Source organism: Leucoraja erinacea, chromosome 2, assembly GCF_028641065.1.
Source record: "Leucoraja erinacea ecotype New England chromosome 2, Leri_hhj_1, whole genome shotgun sequence".
In the NCBI taxonomy this organism is placed as follows: domain Eukaryota; kingdom Metazoa; phylum Chordata; class Chondrichthyes; order Rajiformes; family Rajidae; genus Leucoraja; species Leucoraja erinaceus.
Window position 1 is genome coordinate 44,824,770 of NC_073378.1, and position 9,915 is coordinate 44,834,684.

The following is a 9,915-nucleotide window of genomic DNA, read 5'->3' on the forward strand; positions in this document are numbered from 1 at the left end:
CCGACCTTTCTGTCCTTGGCCTCCTCCATGGCCAGAGTGAGCACCAAAGATCTTATAGCTATATCTCTGCTATAGGATCTTTGGTGAGCACCACCGGAAATTGGAGGAACAGCACCTCATATTCCGATTGGGCAGTTTGCACCTTAGCGGCATAAACATTGACTTCTCCAATTTCCGGTAGACCTTGCTGTCTCCTCCCCTTCTCAGCTCTCCCTGAGCCTTCGGGCTCTTCCTCTTCCTTTCTCCTTCTCTGCTTCTTTGCTAATGCACAGCGATCCTTGAATGACTAAAGTCGAGGCATCATCAAATCAACGTCACTTCTGATTGAAGTCTTGCTTATGAAGTGCTGTCAGGGTTGATAAAAAAAAGGGCCAACGTTTGTACAAGCAGCAAATAGCTCATTATTTCAGTTTAGTTGTGCAATTTAGTTTATTGTCACGTGTATCGAGATTATAGTGAAAACCTTCTGTTGCGTGCTATCCAGTCAGCAGAAAGACAATACGTGATTTCAATCGAGCCGTTTACAGTGTATAAATGTAGATTTTAGCACTATATTAATGAATAAAATGACAACATATTTGGGAAAAAGATCGCTGCCTTATCTGTAATCACACAGATAAAAGGTAAACCATTCGGGGGTAAACAATAGAGACTGTAAATGTTGGAATCACGAACAAATTAAAAACAAAGTGCTGAAGGAACTCAGCTGTTCAGGCAGTATCTGTGGAGGGAAATGGACAAATGACGTTCCGGGGTCGGGACCTTGAGGGCAGTAGGCATATAAACGTGGTCAAAAAAAATGTGTGACGGCTTGCAGTGTGTATAAACATTGTCAAAAAAATGTGTGGCGGCCTGGAATTAGTTTACCGTAAATGAATTTAGGGAATTTTTTATTGCTTCATCTTGAAGATGTGGTAACGATCGAAGTGTTAAAAACACAAACTGACAGGTCCAACTACGTGTTCTGGCTTTCAACAACATCAACAAAGTTAGTGCACTAATTTTCGACGTGCATGGTAAATGCTGAAGCGCAAACTGCCGCCATTTAATGCAATATGCCTTCCGCGAGTTTTCACATGAAAAATAGTGTTTTGGGTTTAAACGGAATTTCGAAGGCAACACAACTCGGTTCAGCCGCAGGTACAGTCATAACACCTAATCTCGTTGACTGCAAGTAAAATCTGCAGCACGTAATTTCCTTTGCACTCCCTGGAAAGCAATAAAGGAACTCTCACTTGTACGTCCTGCAGAGAGAAATAATGCGAGAGCCCCTAGGATTATTCTCCTGTAGCTCCACTCCTCGGGCTCCTCTTTGTTTTAGACTATCCTGGTACATCAAAACAATTTCGCAGTCCCGACCACTTCAAGATTCAAGATTCAATCTATTGCTGAACCCTCTCTGGCTTTAACGTTTGTACCAGAGCGAGCACAGAGCCGGATCTCCTTGTAATTGTCCCATCTTCACGAAACTTTTAATCTCCCAACCCTTTTACTTTCCGAAGATTTGTTTTAAAAAAGTAGTTCCCTCTAGGCTCGGGTCACCCATGCTTGTTTTCGTGTTTGTGTTAACAACAACCTCCGCACCATCTTTGTGATCAGGTCCCCCCTCCAAAAGAAAATCCGGACTCCGTCCACAGCCCCATGGCTGTGTGGTTCAGTATTAATGTCCCAGTGAGCCAGTTTCCTGGAATTCAACAGCCTGACCTAAAGAGGCCAAGGGTCCTTGACGCCAGCTGGGGATTTGACCTCTGAAACTACACGTTCTCAATAACACTGAGCAATTCCCCCCTCCCCGCCCGCTCCGGCGGGGGAATGCGAAACCGCCGGTCCCCCGGGGATGTGGGTGAGGGGGAAGTAGAGGGGGGGAGGGGGAAGTAGAGGGGGGAGGGGGAAGGGGGGGGGGGGAGGGGGGGGGGGGGGGGGAGGGGGGGGGGGGGGGGGAAGTAGAGGGGGGGGGGGGAGGGGGAAGTAGAGGGGGGGAGGGGGAAAGAAGTAGGGGGGGGGGGGGGGTAGAGGGGGGGAGGGGGGAAGTAGAGGGGGGGAGGGGGAAGTAGAGGGGTGAGGGGGAAGTAGAGGGGGGGAGGGGGAAGTAGAGGGGGGGAGGGGGGGAGGGGGAGGTAGAGGGGGAGGGGGAAGTAGAGGGGGGGGGGGGATGTAGAGGGGGGAGGGGGAAGTAGAGGGGGGGAGGGGGAAGTAGAGGGGGTGAGGGGGAAGTAGAGGGGGGTGAGGGGGAAGTAGGAGGGGGGGGGGGGGGGAAGTAGAGGGGGGAGGGGGGAAGTAGAGGGGGGTAGAGGGGGGAAGTAGAGGGGGGGGGAGTAGAGGGGGGGAGGGGGAAGTAGAGGGGGGGAGGGGGAAGTAGAGGGGGGGGGAGGGTAGAGGGGGGGGGGGGGAAGGGGGGGGGGGGTAGAGGGGGGAGGGGGGGGGATGGAGGGGTGAGGGGGGAGGGAGGGGAGTGGGGGAAGTAGAGGGGGGGAAGTAGAGGGGGTGAGGGGGAAAGGAGGGGGGGGGGAGGGGGAAGAGGAGGGGGGGGGGGGGAAGTAGAGGGGGGGGGGGAAGTAGAGGGGGGTGAGGGGGGGATAGAGGGGGGGGGGGGGAAGGGGGGGGGGAGGGGGAAGGGGGGGGGGGGGGGGGGAGGGGGTAGAGGGGGTGGGGGGGAAGTAGAGGGGGGGAGGTAGGGGATGGGAGTAGAGGGGGTGAGGGGGAGTAGAGGGGGGGGGGGGGGAAGTAGAGAGGGGGGGGAGTAGAGGGGGGGAGGGGGAAGGGAGGGGGGAGGGGGGGGGGGTAGGGGGAAGTAGAGGGGGGGAGGGGAAAGTAGAGGGGGTGAGGGGGGAAGTAGGGGGGGGAGGGGGAAGTAGAGGGGGGGAGGAGGAGGGGGGTAGGAGGAGGGGAATAGGGGGGAGGGAAAGGAGGGGTGGGGTAGGAGGGGGGAAAGGAGGGGGGAGGGGGGGGAAGGTAGGGGGGGGGGTAGGAGGGGGTGGTATAGGAGGTGTTGCCAATCTACCAGCACTGGGCTCCGACTCTCCCGCTCTCTCCAACAAATGCTGCCAATTATTTAAATTTCCCCTCAGCTTCCAGCCAATGGCAGCGGCCGCTGTGGCTGAGCCCGGGGATTGGCTGGCGCGAGCGGTTGTAAGGGGCCCGGCTCTGTTTCAAGGCGCCTCTAGTCCCCGCAATGCGCAGCGGACGGCGCGGGGCTCCTGGAAACGGGCGGCTGGGTTGTGGGATCCGGGGCAGCGACACCGATAACCAATGGACAGCGGAGCCCGAGCCGGAGCGGAGCTGCTCCACTTCACGCTGCTTCCCTTTGGCATCTGAATCGCCTCGAAATTACACTCGTCTTTTCAAACAAAGAACCGTAAGTTTAAAAAAGAAAATCAAAACTTCTCTACTGAATGCAGTAAGAACAAAAAAAAACATTATTTTTTTTCCCGGAGTGCACGAAGTAGCTTGAAGAGCCAGGGAAAGTATGGCTGTGTGTAATTGTTTCCATCTGGATTTATGCAAACTTGCGAACTCTCGGTGGCTGTTTGTGCTCCATCTGTTCCTGCAAAGTTTGGGTTCCGTGCGACCACAGGGGCAGTACAATGGCGAAAGAGGCATCTCGATCCCTGACCACGGCTTCTGCCAGCCGATCTCAATCCCTCTCTGCACGGACATCGCCTACAACCAGACCATCATGCCGAACTTGCTGGGGCACACCAATCAGGAAGACGCCGGCCTGGAAGTTCACCAGTTCTACCCGCTGGTGAAAGTACAGTGTTCGCCCGAGCTGAAGTTTTTCCTGTGCTCCATGTACGCGCCAGTGTGCACAGTGCTGGAGCAGGCTATACCCCCGTGTAGATCGCTGTGCGAGAGGGCCAGGCAAGGCTGCGAGGCGCTCATGAACAAATTCGGTTTCCAGTGGCCAGAGAGTCTCCGTTGCGAAAACTTTCCCATCCACGGATCTATCGACCTGTGCGTCGGGCAGAACAAAACGGAGAAAGGCAGCCCTACCTTGGATCCCACTCAATCCTTACCCGACGTCGGCACCATTCGCCCTCGGGAGTACCCCAGCCGGGACCAGTTTATTTGCCCCCGGGTATTGAAAGTACCCACTTACCTCAACTACCATTTTCTGGGGGAGAAGGATTGCGGCGCTCCCTGCGAGTCTTCCCGAACCAACGGGCTGATGTATTTCAGCCAAGAGGAGCTGAAGTTCGCCCGGATCTGGATCGGCATCTGGTCGGTGCTATGCTGCGCCTCCACGTTGTTCACGGTACTCACTTACCTGGTGGACATGCAAAGGTTCAGCTACCCCGAGCGCCCCATCATTTTCCTGTCGGGCTGCTACACTATGGTGGCTATCGCCTACATCGGCGGTTTCCTGTTGGAAGAGAAAGTAGTGTGCAACGAGAAGTTTGCCGATGACGGCTACAAAACGATGGCACAGGGCACCAAAAAAGAAGGCTGCACCATTCTCTTCATGATGCTGTACTTCTTCAGCATGGCCAGCTCGATCTGGTGGGTGATCCTGTCGCTGACCTGGTTCCTGGCAGCTGGGATGAAGTGGGGTCACGAAGCCATTGAGGCCAACTCACAGTACTTCCACTTGGCCGCCTGGGCAGTACCGGCCATCAAGACCATCACCATCCTGGCCGTGGGCCAGGTGGACGGGGACGTGTTGAGCGGGGTCTGCTTCGTGGGACTCAACAACGTGGACGCGATGCGAGGATTCGTGCTTGCGCCGCTGTTCGTCTACCTGTTCATCGGCACCTCCTTCCTGCTGGCCGGCTTCGTGTCGCTCTTTCGCATCCGGACCATCATGAAGCACGACGGCACCAAGACGGAGAAGCTGGAGAAACTAATGGTGCGCATCGGCATCTTCAGCGTCCTGTATACTGTGCCGGCCACCATTGTCATCGCCTGCTACTTCTACGAGCAAGCATTCAGGGAGCAGTGGGAGAGGAGCTGGGTCAACCAGGCTTGCAAGAGTTACGCTATTCCCTGCCCTCGGAACCAGCAGCCGCCCATGACGCCGGACTTCACCGTCTACATGATCAAATATCTCATGACACTAATAGTGGGCATCACCTCCGGGTTTTGGATCTGGTCCGGTAAGACTTTACATTCATGGCGCAAGTTCTACACTAGACTCACAAACAGTAAGCAAGGAGAGACGACGGTGTGAGTGAAAGAGAGACGCTTTTCCCTCTGCAATTTTCCTTCCCGAAAAGGGAGGCGTGAAACACATAAACACAGACAGAGTGAAACCCGGGCTTTCGGATGCAACAGACTATATTTCAAGTACTGTATGTTGTTGTAAATAGCATCTGTACATTTTTTTTGTAATTATATATTTGTATTTAAAATATCACCTCCAGAGGTGTTATCTTGTTTCCCCAATTTGTGGAGGTTATGTTTTGTCCCAGAGGGAGGAGGTGGGGAAAGAGCACTAACTATTTCAATGCTCGAAAACCGTCGTAACTAAACTTACGTAGTCGGACGCGGAGAACGAGCCTGCGAAAAAAAAGTCAGACTTGTAAGTTGATCCCAGTGCCTGCCAACTCGCATGTCTGAATGTTGAACCTTTCGAGAGATAAATTGGACCTGGAGGCAATTAGTCTTACCCCGGAATGAAAGACTTCCCCTGGGTCCTAACGCGAACCAAGTTATTCTTTACACAACCTAGAAAATGTAGAACTTCGAATGAGAAAAAAAAGTACGTGTTTTTAAAATAAAAAGGCGAAGTAATAGCTTACTTTTATTTTTGGGCACTCAGATTACAATCTAACATTTTCTGCGTTCAATTCGTGAAATGCTTCCCGAGTAATAAAACTGATACATTCTGACTGTTTTATTATTGCACACTGTTTTATCCAAAATAAACATTCTACAAACACTGGCTGAAAACAAGAAGGGCACAAAAAGTTTTACAGTTTTAATTAGTTGCCATAATGGTAGACAATAGTATTTTTATTGGCTGGCGTATTTAGAGGGGAGAAAAACCTTCCAGTATTATGCTGATTGGTCCTGTTGAAAGATCTTTCTACGTTTTGGCATTGCTTTCGAGTTTTGTTAGCAATACAGCAAACGTTGTTTTTACAGCAAAGGGTAAATACATTGTTTAGAAGACTGAAACCGGGGAGAAAGTGTTCTTAACAGACACTGACCAGCTGAATAAGGCAAAGTTAACATTCCTTGGCAGTGTGTTTTTTTGATCGTTTTCTATGACAAACGGGAATGTTAGACTTCAAAAGCATGTGAACTGAATGGAGTTTGAGCTGAGGGTAATGTTCAAACCCATATAGGTAGTGGTTGGTGTGGGTTAGAGCACAATATGGTTCAGTCAGTGTTTTATTAGAACGATAAAAATCCATTCCATTTCAAGTGAGTGGACCACAAATTATCTGTAGAAATATTGTGTAGTAACAAATCCAGCATGTTTAATCTGCTGAGTGAAATGTGGACTATTTCTGTCAGAATATTCCAACCCCTTTTTTTCCATTGTACTATATCACAAGCATTTTAGTACAAACATTTTAAGGCACCATAACTGCACAGGCATTTTTTTTTAAATTGTGTACTGTATTTTCAAATAATTTGCATGATTGTTATCAAATAATTAATAGGAGACTGTAGCCATAACGACGTACAAGCCTGTACTCGTGGTTCACATTCATTATTGGCTTAAGTCCCTGATGAGCAAAAAAATGTCTGAACTTGGTATTCATTTATGCTTGTTCACCATTACAGAATCCTTTATATTTATAGAGCAATAGAAAGTTTATATATTCCATATTTTTAATTTCTCTGAAATAAAACTTCCAAGTTTTTGTACAAAAATTGTGTCTGCCTTAACATAAGCTATGTGTCCTTTAAATAAAAATGAACACACTATTATGTAGCATCATAACATATTATACATACAACTTGGTATTAAATTCAGCCTGCCAGAGGAAAAATATTGTTTGGTTTGCTGTTTGCCAGATGGTGGTTAGTGACCAAAAAAACGTTTCTTGTGCGTATTTGCTCATTGCAATCAGAATTATTACATAGTGTTATGTGAAATTATTTTCATAATATTAGTCCATATTCCAATGTTGCATATTATTAATAGATCTAAAATTAAACAAAACAATTGACATTAGTTTCTATGGTTTCCAATAAACAGATTACACTTCATAGTTTATCCAAATATTTAAAACACATTTTAGTAGTCCTTCCCTTCCTAAAACTGTTATACATCAAGTCTTGCATTGACTGCATTTATACAATATTTGAGTAATTTTTAATTTGTTAACTTGATAATTTAAGATTAAATTTTAACCTTTCAAAATGCTTAAATATAAACAGTAGAAAGTAATTTTGGAATTTTAAAGACAATTGCTAGTTATTTCTTAAGGGCTAAACAGAAAATGCCAGCATTTATGGTGCTGTTTGAATTTAGACGGATCTCATATAGTTTACGTATTGGAACATTAGAATATTCTGCAAATTAATGTGAAAATTCTGGGATTTGTTCTGCATTATTTTCTAGTTCTGCTTTTACATTTAGAGTTAGTTTAATCAAATGCAATTTTAATTAAGAGAAGTAATAATCTACATTCAAAACCTTTCCTAATTTTGAATTGACAGCGCCATTTTTAAACTCAAAATTTTGGAAATTGAAATGGTGTCATTTAATTATCTGGATGTGTTTTAGCATATCACATACTATGGTCTTGCATTATCTTTCATCTGTGATACAAACTCGGAATGCTCTAAATGATAATAGTCCATGTACAGTTCAAATTTTACTACAATAGCCAATATGGTTTTATGAAAAAACCTGTTTGCATTTATCAAGGTCATACACACCAGCTACTTTGTGATGCATTTCTAAAATGGGTAAACCATTTTAAATTCTTTAATCTTTGGATATATTTATGCATATTCGATGCAGGGGAACAATCTAATCCTTGTTTATTTCCTCTGGGAGTGGCAGATTATTCCTTGCACGTGTCAAATTTTGGGAGCAAAAATTCTGGTATACCATTTAGATCCTAAATTTGGAAGTTGGTCATTAAATAGTATTTCCATAAACATGATTTAACCTTCATCTTTAAATAGTCGGGCACACTAGTAGTTCGTTTTTGCATTTAAGACATGTCATTTTAAACTTGTCCAGTGCAAATTGCTGAAAACCGAATTACTCTGTACGAAAGCAATGCATGCAAATTTTTTAGAGTGGTACTCACATGTAAAATTCATGCAAATTAGACGTTATAAAATTAGCCACATTGAAGTCAATTTATTAACTATATTTAAAAAAGAATACAAATGACATCATGGCCATAACAAACATGTGGAGAAGAACAGCTAATTAGTATTCCATCCTAATTGTCGCATATGTTTCATAGAAAATTGATGTATAACATAGAGCTCAGCTCGCCTTATGTTTAAAAAATCCTTTGTTAACTCAATACTTACATTAAATATTATGAGACAATTCACATCCATGACTTTTTATTCATTGTGATGTAAAGCAAACTATTAACATATATTTTCATTTTCAATTAGCCTGGTTAGTTTTTTTGATTTGCAATAATATTATTAAATAACATGCTAAAATATTTTAGTATATTGTGAGATGAATAAAATTCCAAGTATATTAGTTAATGTCAAATCAGTTGAACATTTTCAAACTGGCAATAAATGTGTCTGTCTTAACGTAAGCTATGTGTTACTGCTGTAAGATAAGGTTGTTGTCCCTGAAACAAGTGACAATATATGACTATACATTTGGGACTGAAATCAGTAGATAGAAAATAATTTTACTCCCCTATCAATCAAATTAACACATCAGACAATAAAACTTTGTATGATAAAGAGCATCAATTCTATGCAGTAGTATTTTGCATACAAAATGCGGTCAGTAGAATGATTTGTAGAGTAGAACTAGTTGGCATAGTAAGTGTCGGGAGCAAGAGTTACAGTGAATCAGGGTTTCATAAAACCTTACGGTACACAAAAAGGGCATTCAGCCCCTTGTGGCCTTGCTGGCCAAAAATGTACCAACATCTGATTCTACTTTAGTTCCATGTGCCCACACTTTGGAAATTTAGTCGAATTATTCTATGAATAAGCAGTCTTAGTACAAATCTCACAAGATGGTCATGCATAGGAATACTGGAAGACTTTCCTTTTGTGTGGTCAAGTTCTCCAGTTCGAGCATATGTTTATAAATCTAGCTGTTTAACATGTTAAACTACTGCACAGTGGGGAAAGAGAGAGGGTTATTCAGTCGAGTAATTAAGGCTGAAATTATTAAAAATCCTCAAGGCAGTAACACTGTGAAATATACCTTCAGCATCGATCTGATTATTTATCGCAACAGAACTTAATTTGTTACAACCTTAAAATTAATTTCAAGGCAACCTTTCCATATTTTGCAAACTTGCACGTGGGACAATAAAATAATCACAGTATATGCAGTAAATAATTGTTAACATTTGGAAGAGAACCCAAATGAACCCATTGAGTAAATGATTAGCCCCAGTAAATCATGCCCCAGATTCATAAGTGTTGGTACAAATAAGATTATAACTTGGGGACACATGCCTATAAGAAGGTAGTATGTAAAACATTCATATTTTCCCATATATGTTGTCAATTTATTCCAGGTTAAATTGTTTGAAGTGCTATAAATCTGGCCAACAAGGTTAATGTAGCCTCGATCCTATGAAGAAATAAAATACTGAGAGAAGTTAATGAGATATGTTGAAAGGATGTTATAAATGTCGTGATCAAATGCAGAAGGGCTAAGAGGCATCGAAAAGTAACACAGGCCTCGGTGATTAAGATGCAGATGGGCTAGTTGTCACATGACTATTCATGTGCCGATTATGAAATCTCCATGTATCCCTGTAACAATTTTCTTTTGTTTTTACTATGGGA

General features: G+C 44.9%; 1 protein-coding gene across 1 annotated transcript; it reads left to right on the forward strand.

Annotated features, from left to right (window-relative positions):
• Positions 1-3,140: 3,140 nt before the first annotated feature.
• On the forward strand, positions 3,141-8,471 carry LOC129709497 (frizzled-1-like). The gene has a single exon (XM_055655939.1). The coding sequence runs from the start codon at positions 3,467-3,469 to the stop codon at positions 5,165-5,167; it is 1,701 nt and encodes a 566-aa protein (XP_055511914.1). The 5' UTR covers positions 3,141-3,466; the 3' UTR covers positions 5,168-8,471.
• The last annotated feature ends 1,444 nt before the right edge of the window (positions 8,472-9,915 follow it).